This window comes from Furipterus horrens, unplaced genomic scaffold (genome assembly GCF_987537825.1).
Source record: "Furipterus horrens unplaced genomic scaffold, mFurHor1.1.pri manual_scaffold_4, whole genome shotgun sequence".
Classification (NCBI taxonomy): domain Eukaryota; kingdom Metazoa; phylum Chordata; class Mammalia; order Chiroptera; family Furipteridae; genus Furipterus; species Furipterus horrens.
This window is the reverse complement of record NW_028327174.1, coordinates 171,909,540-171,935,532: the sequence shown is the minus strand read 5'-3', so window position 1 is coordinate 171,935,532 and position 25,993 is coordinate 171,909,540. Positions and strand designations below refer to the sequence as shown.

Below are 25,993 nucleotides of genomic sequence, written 5' to 3'. Positions count from 1 at the left end.
GCTTCTTTAGCTTTTAATAAGACTAATGACCTATTTGTGGAGACCAACCAATTCCATTACATATATTCAGGTATGTGTCCCCTGCTGGATGACTAAAAACAAGCCACGTTTGCTCCCCATGGCCCTAGTACAAGGCTAGTGCTAAGTAGGCACATGAGCATTCACCTGAAGAGGACTGCTTAGCATTCTAACCTTTTACCTGGCCAGGATTATGAAGAAAAAAGATGCTTACATGTTTTCCAGATATCAAGTATCTTTTTTATAAACTTTCAACACTTATGATAGATCAGGCACCTCTAGGTTATCTCATTTACTCATCACAACCATCCTGGTGAGGTAGTTGATACCTCCATTCCACCAAGTGGCATGTTGTTATGTAGCAGAGCTGGAATCTGAAATCAGGTTTCCTGCCTCCTGCTGATCCCGAGATGCTCTCGCTGTGCAGTTCACTCACTGAACCCACTGATGGAAAGATGTAGCAGATGCCTGTGGACTTCCTACTGGGTGCAGAGCCACTGACCCTGTGCTGAATGGGCCCAGATAAGGTGGCTTTGTAGTTCATCTCTTCCCTCCAGTTGTCTATTCCCACTGCTGTACCTGATGCCTTTCAAGGAAGATTGTCTGGGCCAGGACCAAAGGTGGCCCCGCTCTATGAAAATTAAGTGTGGGATTTGTGAAGTCATTCCTCAGGTCTCAGGGGCCTGTGACTTGTTTTGGAGCAGAAGGAAGTTTTTGGAAGTCTGGCCCCCGTGCTGGAGGGGTGCCAATGCAGAAGGCCACACTAATGTAACTGGTGATGCACCTGCCTTAAAGGAGACTAAGAATGCCTCCAGTGGGCTGCTGAGATCAGCACTGAACTGTCCACACACTTTTTTGACTATTCAAACAGAAGTGCAGCACTCAGAGATAGGTAGAGCCAATATGGCGGCTGCAGGCCTGGGAGAAAGGAACACAGGGAAGGTAAGTCTACCTGAGACCATTTCTTAATCAGAGAGGTGTTGGGGCTACACTGGTCAGACTTAAGAGGCCACAGTGTGAACCTGGCAGGAGGAGCTTGCTGTGTGTCCTCTCTCTCCACAGTAAATAGCTCAAATGACTGTCATCCAACAGGCTCAGTGATGTAGTGTGAGGTGATCCCTGGACTCTAGAAAATGGAATTCTGTAAAGTCACCCAACCCCTCTGCTAGGTCTAGAGCTAATGGTACTGAAAACCACTAAAATAACTTCAGCTAGACACGTCTATGAGAGTTTTTGGCAAAAGACTCAGATAAGGAGCTGGGTTCAACAGAACATGTGTGATTCCAGATATGGTGTATCCACTCACTGTTTGGTATTTCAGACTGAGAAATTTGCTGTGTCTTTCCAAAGACTGTGATCAGTCTGAATTAAGAAAGGGAGGTGCATCTGATGTTGTGGGCATTTTCAGGAGGAGGGTAGATAACTTGGACAACTGAGGATATGACTAAGTGGCAGAGAGCCAGTTTCAGGCTATAACTCTGGTTTGTCCAAACCAAGTCCAATGTTCCCCTAAGGCTCTGAGAAATGACAGTGGAAGTGTTAGGAGCCTCTACAAATACATGACTGAATTACTAGTGACCATGCAGTCAACATCTGGCTGCACAGACACACTTCATACAGAGGGACTAGAGCACAGGGGATTTCTGACACACTCATGCCTTGGACATGTCAATACAAGACAGCATGTGAGGCTGAGTCCACCAGGAAGTTGGGAACAAGCATGATTTATCTGCTGGCAAATGAGGCTCCACCCGACCTAATCATTCTTTCATCTGAGTGCATCTTGAGCTTCTCAGTCCTGGACATCAAAGTAGTCAATTCCTGGCTCCTTGGCTATTTTCTGTAAGTTATTGCTCCCAGGATTCCTGAAAAGCAAAGAAAGAACTATCCATCTTTTGTTTCTTCGGGAAACAGATTCAGGTCTTCAGAAAGTTAAGGCTCGGCTGGCTTATCATTTATGAAGCTTTGATAAGATAGTGGGGTCTGCCATGAGCTGGGAACTATTGGAATTTGGCGATGGCACACAGGGACTCACTGTATTAATACTATTTTCTCTACTGTAAAAAAATTTCCCACAATACAGTTTTATATAAAAATAAAGCAAGAAAAGGAAAAAATAAAGACAGCATAGTATAAACAGGTCAACGACTCCACATGGTTATGTCCAGGTGGTAGTGGACACTCCACCCATTCCCCAAACCACTGCCATGTAGAGAGGCAGTCTGTGCTGAGTGGAATCCAGGCCGCCCGCTTCCCAGGTTGACCAGGGCTGACACTGGGAGCTACATGTCCCCAGATGCTCTCAGTGGAGCTGTGCCCAATGGGCAACACTTGGTTGCTCTGTCTAGTCCCAGCGGAATACCAATTGCTATGACCCTCATGATGACCTTGTAAACTGCCCTACTACCCCCCAAGAGGTTTTGTGCAGGGGGTACTGTTGAGGCTTCTGTGTGGGAGGCCAGAGCAGGAGTAGGGGGCCCTATGGGTCTCAGAACAACCTTCAGCAAGGCTGCTTCATCACAGTGGCACAGCCAGCTTCCCTCCTGGCAAGGGACAGAAAGGAAGGAGGGATGGTGCTCCTTCCCTGCCCCTGCCTGAGAAACAACCGGCAGACGTGCTGCTGATTGCAAATGCAGTTTTCTCTTCCCTATAAGTCACGAATACATGTTTTTGTTGTAAAAGTGACTCACAATCATATGGTAGTAGAGCAAAACATGAAAGTCCCCTTCTTTACTGCCAACTCGCCCCCTCCAACCTCACTTTCATCCAGAGTAACTTGTGAACCACGTGATGTTCCTAAATCACCTGGTGTGATGACTAAATCCACTCCCCAGGGTCTCCCTCTACAGTGTGGAAATTATGTCCAGGGACTGCTCTCTTGATGGGGAAGTGGGTGGGCATGACAAACATAAAATTGGGACACGGCTGGTATGACAAATGTGTCTGACATCTAGTCAAACCTTATATATTTGAACACAGTATTCCAAGGCCAGGCCTGAGAAGGCCACCAATGGCTGGTACAGCCCTACAGTTCAGCTCTGCCAGCTTTTCTGAAGAGACAGGACCCTTTGGAAAGCAGCTGAAGAATCCTTACTTGTCTGACTGATGTCTGTGATGAGGAATAGGTGGCGGAGGCCGTGACTGCATTTCCTTTTCAAGTATACCTGTCAGCGTGGTAGGAGGACAAATGGACTTCCCTCTAATAAAAGTCAAAGACAAAATATGAAAAGTGAGAAGTGTTTATGGAGACAGGCAGATAGCTGGAAATCCAGTCTGGGACTTTGGCACTGGGATGCCACTGAGCACTCTGATGTGACCTGTCTCCACTTCATTTAACTCTCGTCCCTTTCACCCATCTCTGCTGGGCCTGTTACCTGCTTTTTCTCATCTCACCCTTGCATCTTCTTCATGGAGAAGTTCTTGCTATTCTCTCAGGTTCTGACAGTGATCCTAGGTCCCCCTTACCCCTCCTGTCTCACATGCTTACTGTCCCAGTTTCCTCTGATGGCAATCACTGTTTACAGGGAATGTCTTTTGCGTCACAGTCCAGCATTCCTTCTACTTCCATCATGCCAGGAAAGAAGATAAAAAGGGACAGATGCAATGGGCAGGCATCCAACCCAGGCCCTCATGGTCTGTTCTTTCAGCCCAGGAATGCTGCCTCCAGTGACTGATGTAAATCTGGACAGACGTGAGGCTGTGCAGCCTGGTTTTGACCTTTAGATCATCTCAGAATGGCTGTCCCAGAAGCAGATTTCCCAACTATTCTTCTAGGAAAGGAAGCAAGAAAAGCAAGTACTGGCAGATTCTGCTTCCCAGTCCAGTCTGCCCCACCAAGGAGTTCCTCCTATGATGGCAAGATCAACCCACCTGACTGCAGTGACCACGACATTGCGCTTCGGTTCACTGTCATAGCTCACGCTCTCCAGGCCGTACACTTGGGCCAGCTCGTGGATGATCCGGCGATGGTCTCTGTTCATGGGAGGGAAGAAGTGGGTCTTCTTACTGTTCTTTCCCTGTATTAAAGAAAACGAATGATTGATAAAATCATCTTGAAAGCAGAATATGCTTACAAAGGTCCTTCCCCCAACTAGAACAGCCCGGGTCAGTAAAGAGGTGGCTGAGTATTAGAGGCCTACAGTATACAGCATTTCACTGACTGCCAACAAGCTGAGTGGTTTGGGAGACAAGGGCTGATGCACTTCCTCTATTCATGAGCCACAGTGTAGCAGCTGGCCGGGGTCAGGGACAGAGGGTAAGTGAGCCAAGACTTACACAGACAGTGGGGCCTATAAGTGGGGAGTGAGTGAGATACATCGATTGGTTGGCTCTCACATTCCCCCAATAGGGACCTGGCCTGCAACCCAGGAATGTATCCTGACCTGGAATCAAACAGGTAGCCTTTTGGTTCACAGGCCGGCACTCAATCCATTGAGTCACAGCAGCCAGGGCTAGGATTTTTATTTACATGTAATTTGACTGCAGATATCTTTCCTGAACCAGGACAGGGCTCCTGTGGATATTATTACGGCTGGGCTTTTGGGAAAGATAAGGATCCTCAAAAGGAAGCTTTTTTCTACAACTACTCTACATCAACAGTGTTTCTGGGACTTGATTTTTTATTAAGTTGGCCTTAGAGACATGTCCATTTGGATGTTTTGACTTCAACCTTATTCACGGCTTCCACAAGGGCTTCCATTTCCTTCTCAACATCACTGACAAACTTTAAATCCTTCCTGGAATGAGAAATCAATACAGTTAACTTGACCTGTTCCTGCTATTTGAAAATCCTTCCTGCCCACCCTCCCTACCTACAGAATGCAGACAATGGACAATGTGGGCAGAAAAACTGCAAAGGTCAGGAATTGTTAGATAACAGAATATTGACTATGACTGAACAAAGAAAGAAAAAACAAATATGAGAAAGGAGAAGATGGAAGGAGAAATAGCCATTTGAGGCCCAGGAGACAGGTGGACAATAAGAGCTGTTACTGCCCAAGTGAGGACCCATATGACTGAGACCTGGGTGGACAGAAGTGGGATTCAGCCGGAGAGTTTAGGCTAGTCCAGCCCCAGGGAGGCCCAAACTCCTACCCTAGGCCTCCACCCCCCGCATCCCCCGCCAAATTCAATTCTTCATGGGAATAGTTTTGAGAAACCAAAAGAATAATTTGTTATTAAACATTATATAATCTCCTATAATAGATATATAAACTTTAACTGGGTCAATCATAGAGAACATATTAGTTGCATCTTAAAAGACCACATATTCTTGTAAACTGCAATTAAGAAAGCAGGTAACAAGTTACATACCTGGCATCTTCTTTCAAACTGTCATTGAATTTTGATGCTGAAGAACGTACATTGAATGGATCAGAATCATCGCTGATATGAAATGCCTCTGCTAACTGCCTGAAAGTAAGAGGTATGTAAATAAAAGGACAAGAGGGGAAGGAAAACTATCTTATAGTAATACAGGGGGCTCGCTAGGTCCTAAGTTCTTTTTTAAAAATCTTCACCCAGGAATATGTTCATTGATTTGAGAGAGGGAGAGAGAGAAAGAGGAATATCAATTGGAGGCCTCCCATATGTACCCCAACTGGGGACTGAACCTGCAACCGAGGTATGTGCCCTGACTAGGAATTGAATCCACAACCCTTTGGGACGATTCTCTAAGCAACCGAACCACCCAGTCAGAGCATGTCCTAAGTTATTTATACATTAATGATCTCATTTCAGTAAACCTGATTCAGTACCCTGATTTAAAAAAAAAATTTTATTGGAGGGAAGCAGAGAGGGGAGAGAATCATTAATGTGCAAGAGAGACATTGCTCAGTTGTCTCTCGCACGCCCCCAACCAGGGACCTGGACCACAACCCGGCCCCCAACCCAGGCATGTGCCCTGACTGGGAATCAAACCGGCAACCTTTCGGTTCGCAGGCTGGCACTCAATCCATTGAGCCACATCAGCCAGGGCTCAGTACCTCAATTATTAAGGAAATAATAATAACAACTTGTGACAAGATACGGTATTGTCTTCACAGAATAAATAAACAAGACAGGTCTATGTGGGTCCAAGCAAGCCACAGGCTGACACTGGGGACTTGTACTTTCTGGTGTAGAGCAGGCTGGGGGATTAAGAGCACTGGGAATGGTCAAGGAGAAATGACCTTCTCTGAGGTTTCACCTAAACATCAGATACATAAAGTAGACCTATAAATATTAAAATTAATATCATGCCCTGGTTGGGTGGCTCAGTTGGTTGGAGTGTTGTCCCGTACACCAAAAGGGTTGCGGGTTCGATTTTTGGTCAGGGTATATACCTAGGTTTGATCCCCGGTCAGGGCGTGTGCAGGAGGCAATGGATCAATGTTTCTCTCTCGTGTCAATGATTTTCTCTCTTTCAAATCAATAAACATATCCTCAAGTAAGAATTAAAAATAAATAAAAAAATAAAATTATATCACATTATAGAAAGTCTGAAAAATAAAGAATTCCATTAACAACATAAGCAGTGCATTTTAGTACATTTCCTTTCAGATCTTTTCCCTTATAAATATGCTGTAATCATTGTATATAAAACTGCATCTTTTTCTGCCCTGTCATTATATGATTAGCACTTCTCATATTACTATTTGGTTTTCACACGTACTGTTTTAATAGCTGCATAATCCTCTAATTATGTATATACCACAATTTACTTAAACATTCCTCATTTAGGTTTCTTTAACACATCTCCAGTTTCTCACTATTGTAAGGGACACAATATCTCTGAGCAAAAAGCTTTTAGGATTACTAAGTTAAATGGTGTGGACCTCAGATCCTTGGTCATCATGGTCTAAATGGCTGCCACTGCTGTCCTTTTGTGTTTTGACTGACAATATATGAGTTTCACAGCATTGCACCCACACCCAATAATGTCTTAACCTTTTTTTAAAGAGAGATAAAATTCAGCTAAGCACTTACTACAATTTTCATTTACACTGAGACAGGGGTCTCTTGAAAGCTTAATGCACATAACAACTGGTTTACTATTGCTAGACCCTCCAATTTTTCAAGAGAAGCTTAATTTTCAAATTTTCAAGAGAATTCCGGCGGGGGGGGGGGGGGTATCAGTTAGCTACTAATTCAAATGTAAACGCCAATAAAACATGTCTGTGAAAAATCTGGGCTGCCAGTTTTTCATTTCTGCAATGAAGCATATACTTGCAACTTCACATGGCATTTTCTCTTTTAAATTTGCATTTCTTCTTTTCCCTTAGGTCAGTGGGTATTTAAGAAAGAGTATATAGTGAGGATTATTATGCCATTACTTTAAGATTGAGAAGAAATTCAAAAGGCTTTCAGAAATAGCCAGTTTTAATCAATAAGTGACAGGTACTGAGGACGTACTGTGAGCCAAGAGCTTTATGTTGCATCCTTAGTTTTAATGTTTTAATTCTCACAACTCTGGGAAGTAGGCACTATTATTGTCACCATTTCTATAGTTGTTGTTTTAAATCTCGGGGGGAGAGGTGGAGAGAGAGCAAGAGCGAGAGAGAGAAACATTGATTTGTTCTTCCACTTATTTATCCATTTATTGGTTGCTTCTTGTATGTGCCCTGACACGGGATTGAACATGCAACCTTGGCATATTGAGACAATGCTCTAACCAACTGAGCTGCCTGGTCAACCCTCAAAGTTTTTAAAGAAAATCAAAGCTTAGAGAGGACACGTGACTTGCCCAAGCTCACAACAGCTATGTGATTTGTGAAGCGAGAATTCAAATCCAGGCAATCTGACTCTAGAGCTCTGAGGCTCTACCTGCTACACAATACTCTCTCTCAACTCATAACAGTCATTTCCATGTTTTTAAGAGGACTTCTGTGTTTTCACTAGAGCATTTCTGAATACTCAGGACTCTGAATTCACATTTTACAGCTGAGAACACTATGACTAATGGTGCTTAAAGGGCAAGAGTTTTGAACAGCAGTTATTACACAGTTAACACAGGGGTCAAACCAAGGGAAATCTGGGCAATGCTATTAACGATCATATTACCTTCTATACACACAGCCACTTAAAGAGGCACTGTTAACAATCACTGAAAGTTCAACATAAAACGGGACTATACTCTGTTTGCATTTGTTTGTTTCTGTTTAACTTTCCATCTTGAAAAATTTTCAAAGACAAGTTGCAAGAATATTTTAATAAACTCTTATATACCCTTCACCTAAATCTCCAATTATTAACATTTTTACAGGGCTATACCTTTTAATCAATCTTTGTTGGTACCAGAAAGTTTGCCCATCATTGAATAAATGCCACTTAATCTGATAAAAACTATCCAGCAAACATCATATTTACTGGTAAAATATTTAAAGCTTTCTCTATGAGACTGGGGATAAGTCAGGAATATCTATTGTCACCACCTTCCATTCAACATTTTCCTAGAGGCCCGATAGCCAGTGCAATAAGGCAAGGAAAAAGAAGTTAAAAATTGGAAAGAAATACAAGTATAATCATTGTAATGAAACTACTATTATTAGAAGAGGACATGATTAGATACATGCAAAATCTAAAAGAAGTCATAAACTATTAGAAATAAGTAAATCTATGGGCCACATGGACTGCACACCCCCAACCTTGGAGGCTCCCCAAGGCTCCAGCTGTACCACCCTAACCCTCCCCCAGTGACCTGGCAGCCCCTGGGCCCAGTGAGCTTGGGCACTGTTGGTGAACTGGCCTTCCAGAATGCCAAAGGCATGATGGGGCCCCCCATGTCTGAGGCAGGGGAGGCCCCACAACCAGCCCGCAGCTGAGGAGTGTGTGGGAGCCTGGCTGGGAGCTGATTTTCTGTTGTCCTGGGCACACACGCTTACACCTCAGTGACTCGCAAGCAAAGACAGAGCTCTGGGGACCTGGGCACCATGGTGGCATGTGTAAAGTCTCCAAGAAGACTGGGATCACAACTGATGACACCAGCCTTAGCATCTAACATGAGCTGTCCAACTCACAGGTGATGTGTGAGCCAAATCAATGCATACATACTGCCCCTCAATCACAATAAACAAACTTCATTTAAAGTTAAAAAAAAAATTAAATTTAGCAAGGTTGTGAATACAGGGCAACAAACATTAACTATACTTCAAAGTGATCTATAAATTAAATGCCATCTCAATCAAAATCCCAGCAGGTTTTTTTGGGGGTAGATATTGATAAGGTAATTCTACAATTTAAGTGGAAATGCAAAAGGTCAAGAGTAGCCAAGACAATCTTGAAGAACCATGTTTGAAGAGATACACGTAGCAGATATTAAGACTTGTTATAATTGTACAATAAGATGGTGTGATATTAGTGCAATGGAACAGAATGAGCTCAGAAACAGACTCACATGTCAGTGACATTACAGAGCACTGAGAAAAGGGAGGGAGAAAGAGAGGGAGCAAAACATCAATGTGTGCCTCTTGCACGCCCTCAACTAGGAACCTGGCTTGCAACACAGGCATGTGCCCTGACAGGGAATCAGACTGGTGACTCTTTGCCACAGGCAGGCACTCAATCCACTGAGCAACACCAGCTAGGATAGAAAAGGACATCTTGATAAATGGTACTGGTCATATGGAAAAACACTACGTCATGAACTGTCCTTATCTTATGCTTAAAAAAAAAAACAGTTCAGGTCAACTGTGGATCTAAATGTGAAAGGTAAAAATAATTTAGCTTCTAGACCATAACATAAAATGTCATCATAATCTGATATAGACAAATATTTCTTAAACAGGACATAAAAAACCCTACTCACTAAGGAAAAGACTGATTAAACTGGACTACCTTAAAATCAGGAAATTCTGTTTATCAAAAGATACCATGAAGAGAGTTAAAAGTTAAGGCACGAAGTATGAAAAAATACAATACATAAAACCAACAAAGGACTCATACACAAAATATATAAAGAACTCCTACCAATCAATATGAAAAAAATAAAACAAAACAGAAAAAACAATTTAAAAATATATAGAAGACCTGAATAGGCACTTCACAAAAGATGATACCTGAATGGCCATTAAACATACAAAAAGGTGCTCAACTTCACTGGTCATCAGGTAAATTTAAGTTAAAAGCTCACTAACATCTATGAGAATGGATTAAAATGAATAAGACTGATGATTCCAAGTGCTGACAAAATGCAGAGTAATGAAGACGATGACCATGCTAGTGAAGAGTGTAATTTGGTACAAACATTTTGGGCACAGTTTGTAGAACTGACTAAAGCTGAGCATATATATATTCTATTAATATGCAGTTCTACTCCTAAGTTTATATCCAATGGAAAAAAAATACATATATACAGCATAGCAAGTATAAGAACATTCTTACAGAGCATTATTCATAATAACCCAATACTGTAACACCACATATATCTATTAATCATAGAAAAGAGAAATAAATCATAATATATTGATACAATAAAATATGTGGGAATGAAAACGAACAAAGTACTGCTACATTCAACAACAGGAATAAATGTCACAAAGGTAATAAAAGAAGCCAGATAAAACTAATACAAACTATATGATTTCATCACTTACATAAAGTTCAAAACAGATAATACTCATCTCAAGTGTGAGAAGTCAGGATAGAGGTTATATCTTTGTGAAGTACAAGAGAGGGTTCTGATAATTTTCCATTTCTTGACCCAGTGCTGATTTTAATAACACCATATTTACTTTGTGATGACTCACTGATCGGTTTACTTCTGATCTATATGTATGTTATACTTCAACATAAAAGCTCATTGAAAAATTTTAAGCCTCTTATCTCTTGTGGAATCAGGAAGTCTGTTAGTCATGAATAAGTATGCTGTGACATGTGATGTTTACACCATGCCCAAACCACATAAGCTCATGTTTCAGAAATATGCTGAAATCACATTAAGTAGTTTATCCTTAGACACTTCAATTCTAATGATCAAATTTCTCTTGCTCTCCAATAGCAGCAAAAGACTCAGAGCAGACACTGAGTGAACGCCTAGAGGGTTGCTCCCTTCCACTAGTGTCACAGAGCTCAAGGACAATGAGATAAACAGCAGCTGACACTACTTACTTTTTCCTTTCTAAGGCTGAGCACTCCTCATCACACTCCAGCCTTGGGAAGCAAATGAAAAAAAATAAAGTCAGGGCACAGGTTTCAGTTTCTATCCAGTAATAAGTTCTTAGACAGTCAACCTGGAAACGGAGCAGACTCTAGGCCTGAGCATGGCTGGATGAGGTCCCTCTCAAGGACAGGTGGGCAGGCCTCTGGGTTGTTAAAGTCTAGGAATCCTCAGAAGGGCCTCAGTGTCCCCTGCCTGCTCAGCCCCCCAAAGTGCTGCCAGTGTCCCTCTGAGAGCCCCACATTCCCATCTTGACATAGCCACCACTCTGGTTCTTTGTTTTCCAATGAGTTGGGCTGGAGACATCTATGCCTCTGTTTCCTCTGGCTACTGGCTGGAGTGAGGCCTGGAGAAGTCTCCTCTAGTCTCAGCTGTACCCTGGGCAGGATTCACTGGACTGGTTTGAGTGTGACTCACTCTCAAATGTCTGTTAAACACCTACTGTGTGTACAAGGCTTTACAGTAGGGGTTTGAAATAAATGAATTGCTCCTGCCCTTTGGAAATTAAGCCTAATAGGAGAAAGAAGGCACAGTCACACATTTAAAAAATTACCTGGCTTGGTTAAGTTCCTTCTTGGTAATTAACTTGCTGATCTCCACTGAATCTCCAAGCTGCATGTCTGTTATTTTAGAGGCCATGGAAATAGCAGCTCTTCTGAAATTAAAAAAAAAAAAAAAAAAAAGAAAGAAAAAAAGATAGAAAAGGCGTTGCAGTTTCACAAGAACCTCTTCATACCAGCACACAGAGTTCTTCTTTCAAGGCATATCTACCATTCAACAATTTGTGTGGCTTCGAAAGCCCATCTGTTATAAACCACTTCCATGCTTATGTCACATCTCCTCAATTAGATTCTAAGCAGCCAGCTGCACAGGGAAAGATGAGGTAGTCCACTCCTCAGAACCCTCGTGAACACCCAGGCCAATGCCTGGCCTCTTGGGGTACTCACATGCAGCCACTCGATGTTTGCATCCTCCAAAAGTCATTATCTCCATGGCACATCTCATATTTAATCAGATACACACAACCATCCATCCCTAACACCTCTGTACCCAGATTCCTGTGTGAACACACAGGCCCCAAGAGGCTACAAAGACAGTCAGAAACCCCCACCTCAGGGCTTGGACTTGGTCCTAGCTGTGCCACTACCACAAGCAGTCGGGCATTAAAGCAATTCATGCAATTTCAGGACATCTTCCCTGCGATCTCATGGTGTAATAAGACCAAAAGGGAAAGAGAGAGGAAGAAGGAGTAGGAGAAATAAAGAGGTTACTTTACAAATTTAAGTTCAGAAAGAAAGGTACATAAAGCAGTACCTTTTCTTTGAATCAGAAAAACTAAATTCAAGAAAATTTATTTTAAAAACTTCCCAATTTTTACAAAAGTTGCAAGAATCCTATAATAAACACACGTGTAACCTTCACCTAGATCCACCAATTGTTAACATTTAGGTAGCACTAACCTTTGATAAGTACTGGATGCTTCGGAGCAAATCATGGTTTCTTTTCTTCGTCCACATTCACACTGCAGCTCAATCTGAAATAAGATTAACGTGGAGCGACTTTTAGCCCATGGAAACCATGTGAATAGGCAGCTTTCACTTTTAAAGCCTCTCTCAAATCAAACCATGGCAGAGAAGAAAGACAGTGAGTGGCTGCCCTCCAGGATGGAGCAAGTTAATCACACATGCAAACTGATTACGCAGTGGCTGATATGCCCCTTTCTGGGAACTACTCCTGTCCTTAATCCCACCTGAAAGGACAGACCTGGAATGGCGTTTTTACCACTGAACCAGAGGGACACATTTGACCCAGGACCAGCCAAGGCCTAACCAGCTCCTCATCCCACTGCTTTCACCTCCTCAGGGGGCCTTCCTTAATCACCCCGACCACGTTAGTCCCCTTCTCACATACTCTCGTAACACACTCTGGAAGGGTGTCATACTCCCTCATGACACCACAGTCACAATTATCTGAGTAATCAATTAGGGAGTACCTGTCCCATCTAATTGAGGGCACCATGTGTCGCCTGTGCACTGGCGTAGCCTCAGCACATCTTGCACAAAACAGACCCTTATATATTTAAAAGGCCGTCTCAAGCTGGGCTGACAGAAATCTATACAATTTATTCCACCTTGCTCTTGTCAATTTAACTTGCAATTTCTTGCAACCGAAGACCTCTAATTAGGATGCATATCCAGGCGCTGCTGCAGGCAGTTCTGGACCCAACAGCAGCCCCAGAACCAGAGTCAACGCCCCACCTGGAGCCCGGAATACGCACGTTGGCTTTGCAGGCAGTCACAGGGCAGGGTGAGCTGAGGTGGCAGGGTGCCATACATGGGTGGCCACAGTCAGCTCTAGGAGTGGTGCAGGGCTGCTTGCAGGCCTCATCCACAAGACACTCTCCTTTGTGACAGAGTCTCTGACACTTGTGCATCCCACATTGCAGCGCGGCATTGCAGGGTAATCCGCAAGAGATATCAACCAGGTGACATGGGATGTTGCTTCGTAACTAGGAGACAGAAGTGGTCAGATTCTCATCTCCACGTGGGATTTGGACTGAGTTTTAACTTCCTATCTAAACATTTCTAAACTTTCAAAAAGAACATTTTTTAGAAGTTATTTTTATCTGAAAAAAATTAAGCTGATTTCCAAAGTCTGAAAGATTATAGTTTGAAAAGAAAAGAAATCTGAACTTTATTTAATGCTCGTTAGGACCCAAAAAGATTTGTAGTAACAGCCAAGTGTGCCTTGGGACATAAAACTTCCCAAGGTGGGTAATAAGCATGTGAATCCACAGAACTAGGGAGTATTTAAAAATGCTGTGACCGCCTTGGCTGCTGTGGCTCGGTGGATTGAGCACCAGCCTGGGAACCAAAGGTCCTTGCTTAGAATCATGGGCAGGGCACATGTGTGGGTTGCAGACCAGGCCTCCAGTTGGAGAAATGCCAGAGGCAACTGATTGACATTTCTCTCTCTCTCTCTCTCTCTTTTTCTCTCTCCCTTCTCCTCTCTCTAAAAAATAAAGAAAATCTTAAATACTCAGACAATGTTTTCCTTCCTTTACAAAGAGCTAGGGCAGAGCTGACAGACCCCGAGAGTGGGGGCACCAGTGGCCATGGTTTTAAGACTGCCTGCAGGACTGTTTTATGTAATTAAATACTCAGCTCTCCTCATGCTTCCCAACTCAGGGTCTCCACAGCTTTAGACAGTTCAGTCATTTAAAAATTAAGAGTCAACAGGCCATGTAATCCCCAGCTCATTTTTTCTTAGAAATTGCCTCCTTCCAGTATTCCTCACTCCAGGAAAAAGATGCTGGAATTTTTTTCCTGTGGAACCGAAATTACTTTTATATAATCGCTCAAATTCTTTCAAGAACCCTCAAAATGAGAAATATACTTCAACTCCAGTGACACCTAACTTTTACTCTTGGAAAGAACTCCAAAGTCTAGGATGTACAGCCTCGTAATGCTTTGAAATCAGTACGTTGGAAGATTGTAGTTCCCAACCATTAATCACCTCCTCTACACCCAGGGCGCTGGGGGTAATTTTTGCACATGCTGTGCACTCTGCTGCCCCTTCCGTGAGTTGGCTACATTCTCACTATCCTTTAGGATGTTACTTCTTCTAGAAACACCTTCCCTGGGTAGAGGTCTCTTCTCTCCCCTTCAGTGCTTTGTACTTACACTCCACAGGGGCAGGGAACACAACTGTGTTGTTCATTTCTGAGTCATCTGAACCTAATCTTTACCGAGCGCCTAGTAGGCTTGCAAAAAATATTTGTTGAATGAAGTCTGAATAAGCCGTCAACACAAAGATGATAAGGCATGAATGTCATAAGAGTGGTTACTCTCAGAGGAAGTAAGATTTATAAAATAAATACTAAGGACTATGACTTGATAACCACTCACAGGAAATAAATGAAGAAAAATAAGTCTATCAAGATAAGAATACTGAAAGCATATTGTCATAAATGTCAAGAGTTTCCAGAAATGTTGGCCAAGGTGTTATGAAATAAAAAAGCAGGTAACAAAACAGTATAATCTTAATAGAGTAGGAGCAAAGTGTGTATCACACATGACTGGTACTCTATACACCAGAAGAGTAAGATTATTTCCTTCTGGGTAGCAGAACTCTACCATGAATATGCATTTTTAAAAATAAGTGTCTTTTAAAGTTCAAAGGGTCCATAGTCAACAGTTCTGAATACAGCTTAGAGGCTAAGAGCAAGGATGCATGTCTTTCACGGCAGTGGCAATGTGGAGGTGCAAGTGAGCCTGGAGGAAGGCGTTCGGGCCCAGCAGTCAGGATGGGAAGCTGTGTAGGGTGTACAGAGAAGAAACAGGGGCTGCTGTTGGAGAGCCCACCTCCATTCCCGGGATGCTCACACTGTTAGCACCTTTGCCCAGGCTAGTAATTTCTCCCCATGCTGGTTAACCTAGAAGCTGTCTCAGAAAACAGCCCATGTTCTCAAGGCCAACTGGCTAAATTTTACTTATTGTAAGCAAAATGCTACTGACTGTATGACTCCATTTATGTGACATTCTGGAAGAGGCAAAACTAAGAGGGCAGACAACAGATCATCGGTTGCCAGGGCCTAGAGGTGGGGAGAACAACAACTAGAGAGGGACACAAAGGAATGTTTTTTGGGGTGAACGAACTGTTCTACATCTTGATTGTGGTGGTGGTTACATGAATGGATCAATGCTGTTGTCAAAACTCACAGACCTGTACACTACAAGGTAAATTTTATTTTATGCAAACTATACCTTAATTAAAAAGAAAGAGAAGAAAAAAGTGTCAGTAGCAAACCTGTGCTTCTTGGGAGTGTTAATTTTGAGAAACAATGAGACTAACAACTCAAAATAATTCAATAAAAATAAATCCTTGGCTGGAATAATGAACACGAGAGAGAAAACTTACCTCATGTTTACCCATGCACCATTTCTGAGTTAGGAAAGTACATGGGGGACACTTCTCTTCACTATGACAAGAATGGTATACTGAAGAAAGAGAAAGGTAAAATTAGGAATAATGTTTAAATAAAGCTACATAAACTATCACACATGTCATAGTGGCCTATGACAGGGAACTTTTAAACTTACAATACTTTAAAAAATGGTCACAGGAAAGTAAAAAGTAGCTGGCTTTATGTCAAAGTGTTAAGGGATAACCAAGAGTGAGAAAAAGAAACCCAGCTGAGGGGGTCAGACATGCTATGCACAGGAGCAGGGAGGGAGGCAGCCTTCCTGCCCCGATCCCTGCGGCACAGCCCCATGGTCTGTCCATTCCACTCAAGTCATTCTTCTGGCCGGACCTTACACAGCAACTGCTCACTCCTGCTCAGACATCTTTGTTCCTCATCCATCTAACATGCTTCTGCTGACTCTTTTCAATCCCTTGCTGCCTGTATGAGATAGTTCATCCAAACTCACATCCTACAACAAAGCCTTCCTTAACTGACCACACCCTGCCCTGAGCTCTCTTATATTCTCTGACATCTTAGTTCTTACGCAGATGGCTTGCTGCCAAGTTATCTGGCCCATCTTCACGTAATGGTTGGTTGTGTCCTGTTCACTTAATTACCAACCCTTTCCTCTCCAGGAGAACATAAGAACCTCAAGGTCACGGGCTCTTTTTTCTTTCTCTAAACCTCCTTCTGTGTCTGATACCATGCTGGATATACAACAAATACTTAAGGAAAATTAAACGAATGCCAAACAAAAAAGGCTAAAAAAATAAAACTCACAGATGGTTTTAAGTTCATATTGTGGACGTTAACCAGTAGGATTTGGACTTCATCTGTAACGTGTGCAAATGAGTGTAGAGGAGGGAGCGGACGACTACTGGCTTGGGCATTTACTTCTTGCTGGTGTGAACACCACAGCAGGGGCCTTAAAGACTAAGCTGGGGGTGGGGGTGGGGCACCCTAAGGTCCCCAGGGAAGGAACTTTTCACCTCATAAAGAACTTACTTAACTGTTTTACTCTAGTAACTTAAAAATTGAGAGCTAGCTGCCTGTCAGTCTGAATCAGATGACCAGACTTCTTAAGTATCAAGTCTGATGACTTGATAAATTTCAGGTTTGCCTCTGGAACTTGGTAAAATGAAATGATTGGCCTGATACGGTTCTAGAGGAAAGCCAGTGACTAGACTGGACAGATATGAAAAAAAATGGGTGATAATAAGTAGTATAGGCCTGGTGTCTGCAGCAGACCATTGGAGATAAACTGGAAACAACTTAAATGTCCAGCAACATAAGACTGACTGAATAAGTTATGGTCCATCTATGCAATAGAACACTCCACTGCCATTTAAAAATCTATTTGTAATAAATATCCATTGGTAAGGATGCTTAAATTATAGTAAGAGAGAAAAATGCTAGTTAAAATGAGTAAATTCAGTAAAATTCCACCTTTATTGTAGGAGAAAAAAAACAAGAGCAAAGGTATATTTTGCCCATGAAAAAAGTCCCCCAAAATACACAGTAAGTTTAAGTCCTAAAAGATGACATAAATGATATTTCAATCTTTTGACTTTATCTCTATTTTTCTTTTCTTTTTATAAAATAAACATATATTGCTTCAACAACAATGAAACCCAAGTTACTTCTAATTTTGTAAAAAGATGCTCAACTTTGAAATATGCACCAAAAGCAGAGGCCACAAAGAAAGAAAAACCATCCCTAAAAGACAATACCTGCGAGGGCTTCTCCTGGCCTTTAGGTGCATTTGACATTCACAGAGCAAAGCAATGGCAGGCACTGCGATCACAGAAGCAGCCCCTGAGCAACTCTGGGAGCAAGGGTGCCATCACAGGATGACCTCAGAGCAGTGAAGACCATCATGCAACATCCTAAATGACATGGTGTGAGCAGGCTGTAGGTGTTGAGGCAAGGGGATGGGACATACCTGGGTGGTCACATTCATGGACTCTGGCGCAGGTCTGGGTACACTCAGGGGGCCTGGTACCACAGGGAATTGGAGGGAAGATCACTGATGCGCCACAGTGGCAGGTTAATTCATCAAAACCTGGTGGAGGAGTGGGTGAATTCATGAGTTTGGGATGAGCACACTCTTATTTTACACATACACACTTTCTTTTTTTGGCTTATAGTTCTAGAGAATTGGCTACTTTTTAAAAAATGTTTTTATTTTGTGGTAGCTGAGCTGATGACAAAGAAGCAGATATATATGAAGTGTTTCATTTTTACCCACAATGAACTCTAAGACCATGAACCCAAGACAGTTTTATGTGTATTTTATAAACCAAAGACTTACAGGGCATCTCTTTTTGAGAGAACAAGGAGACTTCCACTATAGGTACAGCTCTTTTTTGGTTACAAAAATTGGTAGAGATTATGAGAGCTACAGGTAATTAACAAACACAAAAATATGTATTTGAATATACACCCGGGAGAGCCACTGAAGCCATTCAAGAAAATTCTTTTAGGTTAATCAATATCTATGGTGCTTGAAATATAATGCTGAGATAAAGCACAGGACTACATCTGAGTTCCTTAGGCACAGTGCATAAGCGCAATCAAAATGAGACCTCACAAGGGTTGGCTCTAACAAGCAGCCTACTTTGTCAAGAGCTTTCCTATCCCTCAGACCCTCTGGGGAGCCAGTTCTCCCACTCTGGGCCATGGTAGAGGCCAGACCCTAGGCCATGGTTCTCAACTAGGGCCCCAGAATTAGGAAACCCCAGGGCCTTCTAGGATCCCCCCATACACACTGCTCTTTTTCAGTCAACACTCTCTAGCAAACCCTTCAAAGGCTACACAATGTGGTAGAAAGAGCCCTGTAAACAGTCAGAAGACTTAGGCTTCTAGACTTAGACCTACTACTTATTTGCTCAGGGACTGTGGGCAAGTCCCTCTGAGCTTTCTTGTGGTCAAAAGTGGATAAGAAACTTTGACCTATCCACTTAAGAAGTTTACTGTGAGAATGAGCTAATATATGTGAAATAGCTAGGTCAAGGGTAAGGGGCCATATATATATATTTTTAATCCTCACCTGAGGACATGATCATTGGTTTTAAGAGAGAGAAGAAGAAAAGGGCGTGGGGCAGGGAGAGAAATATTGATCAGTTGCCTCCCATATATGCCCTGACCAGGGATTAAACCCACAACCTAGGTGTATGCCCTGACTGGGAATTGAACCCACAACCTTTTGGTGTATGAGATGGTGCTTCAACCAACCAACTGAGCCACCTGGCCAGGGGGCCATGTATGTTTTTCTATAGAACTCCAAAACAGATTTAACGCCTTTTTGAAACAAGGCAAGCCTAACATTCTAGAGAAGATATTTTGGTAAACCCTGAATCAGGCCAATATTTTAATGCAGCAGTTCTAAATTGTGCTCTGATGATCCTAGGGGTCCCTGAGAGCCTTTCGGGAAATCCACAGGATCAAAATTGTTTTCATAATGATACTGATATTACTTACTTTTTCCACCATGTTCACATTTGCACTATTGGTGCGAAAGCAAAAAAAAAACAAAAAAAACTGCCTGGGCCATAGCCCAAATCAAGGCAGCAGTATCAAACTATAATCATTGTATTTTCACTGCCAAGCACTTAAGAGTAAATAAAAAGTGCCAGTTTCACTTAAGAAAGTCCTTGATGAAGGAAAAAAAAATCTTGATTTTTTTAAAACATGCAATACCTGACTATTTAGTAAGGGGCACTGACCTCTTTTCCCTTAGATTGTCAAATTAAAAAAACGACAAGAGTCAACACAATAGCTGTCCAGTGTGAATGGTCTATCTTGAACCATAAATATATAGGTCATATAATAGAGATGCATCTTATTGGTCATGTTACATAATAAGTTTGCTTCTGATTGGTTAACTTTTGGTATCAGAAATCCTTATATACAAGTATAAGCATATGATTTTTTAAAAAGCCACTGTGGAGCAAAAAGGGTAGGCAATTCCAATTATTATTATGTTTTGTAAATCAAAATTGTACCTATTTTTTTGTCAGATTAGCAAAAAATATATTTTTTGATGTGCTGTAGACTTTTAGTAATTCATTTATGTATGCCATGAGATGAAAAAGGTTGAAAATAGCTGATATAGAGAAAGAAGAATTGGTGAGGACAGAACCTGGGTCTATAATAATTAAGAGGCAAGTAACGGAAGAGGTGTTAATAGACCAGGTTCCATCTTAGGATCACTGCCTACATCCCAAGTTCTGTACATTCAGGAATGACAATACAGCATTAGGAATAACTTAAAAAAAAAATTAAACATATCAGAAATACTAAGACTTATTAGTAGAGTAATTCATACCAATTTAAGCATATCATTCTCTCAAAACAGATTATGTTTCTAAATTTTTAGAAAAATATTATGATAAAGTGTACAGTAAAGACACTCACTGGCTTGCCAGCATGTCTGGCAGTTCCCGCGATGACAAGGTTCTTCACATCTATGAAGGCCACAGCGGAGTTTCCTCCCACAAATCAAAGGACACTTGTGCTCCTTATCCTAGGAAGAGATTTATATTTGTTTACAAAATCATCTCTATTTTGTTATCCATAAACAAAATTAATAATTAAAAAAGAACTCTCCACATTTATGGATGAAATGATGTCTGAGATTAGTTTCAAAATAATCAGGGGAGGTGGAGTTAGTGGAGATGTGGATGAAACAAGGTTAGTCATGAGTGGATCACTACTAAAGCTGGAGGTTGGATATAAGGGACTCATACTAGTCTCATCTGCTATTGGATGTTAGAAATTTTCAATTACAGGAAGAAGTCTTTAAGCCTTCAAACACTAGTTTCTAAATAAGTTTTGATATACTGTATAATTTCATCACTCTTCACCATGTCAATACATTTTAAAAGTAACAATTACGTATTTTTTATACATAAATATACACATATGTGTATGTGTGTATATATGCACTGTCTTGCTATTGGTACTGTTATCTTATGCACACACACACACATGACAAGATAACATAGTACCAACTGCCAGGAAGAGTTTCCTTTATTTAGTTCCATAGAAGTGAGTATTTCAGATAACTAAAATTTGCTCCTTTCAAAATGTCACACTCATTTGCCTACCAACTTGACACAAGGGGTATGTGAAACCTGAAGCCCCAGCTGCTAAGGTCAGGGACAGTGCAAATCTCCTGTAGAGGACTGTATGTTCATCTAGTGGCCTTGGGCTCTGCTCTGTCTTCTTTCTCTTCCTCCTTGTTGCCACTGGCTGACTTTTTAACCTGACTGAGATCAGCTTTGTCTGGACAGCTCTCTGACTCCTGCTCAAGGGACTCCTTCCAGTAATTTCTAAATCTGGGCTACATTCCAGACGGCTGAGGCAATCTGATTGTGCCTAATGACAGGCCCACTTACCACACAGCATATCTCATTACATTTATGCCGTCCACACAACCGTTTCTTGCTACACCGCTTGTCACACATAAATGTAGCATCTGCTATGGCCAATTAAAAAGGAAAACAAAGCAAAGGAGATTAATATTCATTCAACAAATACCTGAGTGGCTATAGGCTTAAGAAATACAGATGTAATAATGTAAATAAGCGGTAAAAATGTTACGGTGAAAATATATATTAAAATAACATATCACTTTTCTCTTCAGATTGTCAAAAAGAAAACAGCCCTGACTAGTGTGGCTCAGTGGGTTGGGTGCTGTCCCGCAAACAGAAGGTTGCTGGTTCATCGGAGCACATACCTGGGTTGTGGGCCAGGTCCCCACTTGGGGGCCCCAATTGATGTTTTCTCTTGCACATCTATGTTTATCTCCCTCTTTTTTCCCCTCCCTTCCCCACTCTCTAAAAATAAAATCTTTTCAAAAAATAAATAAAACTGCATTTATGTTGTAACTTTTTCAAATTATGTTTTTAATAACTGAAATTTTTACTGATGTTTTGAGGCAGGTATTTCTTGTTAGCGACTTTCTGTTACGTGAGACAATACTTCTCCCTGGGTTTTCCAATACCTGCAGCCAGAAGTATCCTAACCAATTAGCTTTCTTCCTGACCAGAGTATGAACTTCTATTCTGTATACATTTATCTTCTATAACTTTTCAAAACAGGTTTCAAGGTGGCTTAAAGAAAAGATTATGTTATGGTTAGCAAAACAGAAACAGCCTTAATAGACAGGGACATCAGCATCAAGGACAAAGGAAGAAACGATATTAAAGGTTAAGAAGGCTGCTGGCTGAGTCCCTGTTCCAGGTATCCAACATCCTATCAAGGCTTACAGGGCACAAGCATCAGAGTCTGTGTGTAAAAGGTTTGCTTCATTAGGTATTATTTACCTTCACTTCTCCCCACCAGTATTTTATTATGAAAAATTTTAAACACATACACAAAAGTAAACAATTTTACAGGGAACACTCATATGTCGACTACCTATATTCTACCTTTAGTTATTTTTCACGTATCTATTTTCTACCCACCCATCAATTTCTTTTTTTCTTTTTTTGATGCATTTTAAAGTAAGCTGCAAACATCAGTATGCATCCCCTAAAGTTTTCAGCACTTCATTAACTAGAATTTAATTTATGATTATTATTCTTTTTCTTATGAGGTAAAAGTTACATACAATGAAATCCACAAATGTTGTGTCAGTTCGCTGAATTTTGACAAATATATAATTCTATAGAACATTACCTTTACCGCAGAAAGTTCCCTCATGCCCCTTCCCAGTCATACCTTCACCTTTGAGACTGGTACATGGAAGCTCCTATGGAAAAAGAAAAAGAAACAGTAAGTACTTTAAGAATAAGTGAAACAAAACAACTATAGTATCACACTAAATGTTACATGCATATCCCAAACATGTTATACTTCTCTGGCAGTCAATTTATTCACCAACTTCACCTGTCTGGAGCAAGGTGACCCCAGTCCCTATATTAATATACTTTACTAACTTTTCTTGTAAAAATAATTGTAATAATGTTTGTGGCCTGGCCTCCAAATGCATAGCAGATCGTCGTCGTCGTCGGCAGCCGTCCGTCTCGAGAGACGATGGTGTAGCTTCTTCAGAGTCTATCTGCACCGCCGAGAATGGCTGTGCAGTCCGACTCGGGAGTGACATGGTATCTGTCTTCTCCCGTGTTGAATCGACATCTTGCGATGACGCTGAAGCTACAGAGCCTGGGCAGGGTAATATGGAGGGTCTGCTGTTGCCCATGCAGCAGACCCCCCCTCTCTTCGCAGCTGAAGGGTCCAAGGGAAAGACGGAGTCGATACAGCTTGGGTTCAGGTGCGCCGCAGGAGTTGCCGGTGTTGACTACAACGTCAAACCGCCTTAGGGACTCCGGCTCCGGATTTTCTGTCGGGGTTTACTCCCTTAGCCTTTCCCCTGAAGAGGTATGCCGCAAGGCAGCGGAGGTTTTTTGGAGTCAGAGTTTTCCTTCTCTGATGTACCCTGACTGGAAGATCGAACCAGCGACACTTAGCTCGCAGGCCGACGCTCAATCCACTGAGCTAAACCAGCCAGGGCAATAGCAGATCAGGTATTATAAAATCTGAATAGAAAGAAGGGCTGCTAAAGGTAGGCAAAGAGAAGTAACTGCCTGGTAGGGTTACAGACAGACAGAAAAAGCAGAAAAGAGCAGATGTAAAAATTGAAAATATGTAACAACCTGATGCCAAACAGCCCGACACACTCAAGAGCACCCCTGACAAGCTAGCTGGACTACAGCGAAGTGGAATTACAGTATACCTTGGCATTCCAAGTTTTATTACTGCGGTTTCCATTATGTGTGAATAGCCCCAAAGGTCTATTCCATGTAATTTTGCTGAGGCATGGTCCTGAATAACATGTGTGGTAAGGCTGGTACATGGGGAGCAAGTCAGTCACTTTGGGCAGAGTGAGCCTGGCTGGCTGTCCAGCAACCATATTTGTATTTGGCTTTGATGCCATTTATAGGTTTGCATTTTACTCAGAAATCAGCTAAATGATAAAAATATGTCTTCTTTGTGAAAATGACCCTGAAAAAAAAGGGGGCAACTACTACAGTTGATAACAGAAGTAAAGAAGTCTAAGAAATTGAAGCTTTTTTGGCTAAAAGATGTTTTAGATAAACAATGAATTGGCTGGGTTTGACAACACAATGAAGTTCCCCACGTGCTTTCTAGAGATATAAAGCAGTAGGGGCTTAGGAAATTGCCAGGGGAGTTTTCCAGTCAATGCAAACACTGGATTGTACAGAGGAAATTACATGCTGGAGTGGTATCTACAGCTGTAGGGAAAGACAGAACTCCTATAAATCTCTATAATAAATATAAATTACCAATAAAAATTTAAATACAGTATTCTTTACAGAGAGGCAGTTAAGATATATCATACATATCTCAAAGACTCCCACCAAAGTGGTTAAAGGAAAACAACCCTTGAAGCTTTAATAAATGTTTTATCTATCTAGAAAACTTGTTTCCATGGAAAAGCCCATTCCATTATGAAAGATATTTCATGAAAAATCTATAGTCATGAAAATCTGGCTAAACAATGAGGTGACGGATCATTATCAGCATTCTGAAGAGGTTTTTCACTTTCCCAAGGGTTTAACAGAATTCATGTTAATAGTTAACTTGTACAGCAATTTTATAGTAAGAGTTTTATTTTCAAAAATTCAATTTACACATAGGTTTTCAAGAATACACTCACTGCCATGGGGTCTACTCTTCGAGGGAGTGAGGACAGAGTGAATGAGAAGTAAAAAAAGCTGAGCGAGAATGGGATTGCTAGGGAGAAAGAAGCAGTGACAGCAGCCATTTCAAGTTCACATGTCCCAACACTGCTTGTGATTCTTCATCACAAAGAGCACCCTTGGGCATTATTAAATTTCTGACTACTAAATCATAGCACCTCAGTCTTCAAGCGCGCATTTACAAAGTATAAAGTGACCCTGTACCTGACAGTCAAACACCTTTCTGCCCCATGTATTCAGTGGCTTCTTTCAGAAAAAAACAAAACAAAAAACCCCCATAATGCTCATATAACTTTTGCATGTAAACAGTGCTTTTGCATTTTTTTCTTTTATTCTGAAGCTTAACTATTAAGGTAGCTCCCAATTTATGGATTTTATCTTCAGAATCATTTGCAAGGCAGTTGATAGCCAGACCCTGGGCTGTTCTACGAAAAGAACCAACTGCTCAGAATTCTGTCCACCCTGGCCTGTGCTCTGCTGGGACAGGTGCTGACAGGCACTGAAATGACTAGCAATAGGTCAGAAAGCAGCACAGATCGATCAACATCCAGTTTGTTCAAGATGATTACCCAAGACTTCCACCAGAAGGCTCTCTGCCTCTTCTGGTTACATACATAGGAATGGGCACTATGGCCTAATTCCAAAATGTTAAGACATCCTTTTTATAACACAAAGTCCAATCAAAACTGCCCAGAGCAGAACCTTTGGGTATCATGCCTGACAGGAGTGTCATTGTATGTCTGGGGCTCTGGGTCACAAGTGACTTGGGTCATACAGTCTAATAAAATGATTTAGGGTACAGGCTGGCCACACTGGGTAGTCTTAGGGTGGGGGCTGACCACACCAGAAAGGCCAATGACTTGATTTAGGGTGGGGACTTTGGGTCACACAGTATCAGTAGACCTCTGGAAGGGCTGGAAACTGACATCAGCTACAATGGCAGTCAATCATGCCTACATGATGGAGCCCCAATAAAAACTGGGTGAGCATTCCTGGTTGGCAATACTCCATTGTATGGTCACATACTGATGCTGAAAAGGTAATGCTGTTTCAATTCCATGGGGACAGGACAATTGGAAGCTTCACAATTTTGTACTTTCTTGAACTCTGCCCTACATGCTTCTTCCTTTGGCTGATTTTAAGCTG

The 25,993-nt window shown here is 41.7% G+C and overlaps 1 protein-coding gene across 4 annotated transcripts in view; it reads right to left on the bottom strand.

Moving 5' to 3' along the window:
- Positions 1–1,726: 1,726 nt before the first annotated feature.
- Positions 1,727–25,993, bottom strand: part of NFX1 (nuclear transcription factor, X-box binding 1) — a 63,597-nt gene continuing 39,330 nt past the window's right edge. Inside the window, exons 11-24 of one of the 4 annotated variants that reach the window (XM_090274273.1) lie at positions 22,803–22,875; positions 21,518–21,597; positions 20,535–20,643; positions 18,061–18,180; positions 16,073–16,152; positions 13,431–13,661; positions 12,613–12,686; positions 11,706–11,807; positions 11,104–11,145; positions 5,332–5,430; positions 4,688–4,754; positions 3,889–4,034; positions 3,113–3,217; positions 1,727–1,883 (exon numbers count right to left, since the gene is read on the bottom strand). In XM_090274273.1, coding sequence (XP_090130399.1) covers positions 1,811–1,883; positions 3,113–3,217; positions 3,889–4,034; positions 4,688–4,754; positions 5,332–5,430; positions 11,104–11,145; positions 11,706–11,807; positions 12,613–12,686; positions 13,431–13,661; positions 16,073–16,152; positions 18,061–18,180; positions 20,535–20,643; positions 21,518–21,597; positions 22,803–22,875 — 1,401 coding nt within the window. In that variant the 3' untranslated portion in view covers positions 1,727–1,810. Of the gene's footprint in view, positions 1,884–3,112; positions 3,218–3,888; positions 4,035–4,687; positions 4,755–5,331; positions 5,431–11,103; positions 11,146–11,705; positions 11,808–12,612; positions 12,687–13,430; positions 13,662–16,072; positions 16,153–18,060; positions 18,181–20,534; positions 20,644–21,517; positions 21,601–22,802; positions 22,876–25,993 lie in introns of all 4 variants that reach the window. The other 3 variants (XM_090274274.1, XM_090274275.1, XM_090274272.1) reach the window with 3 other exon arrangements.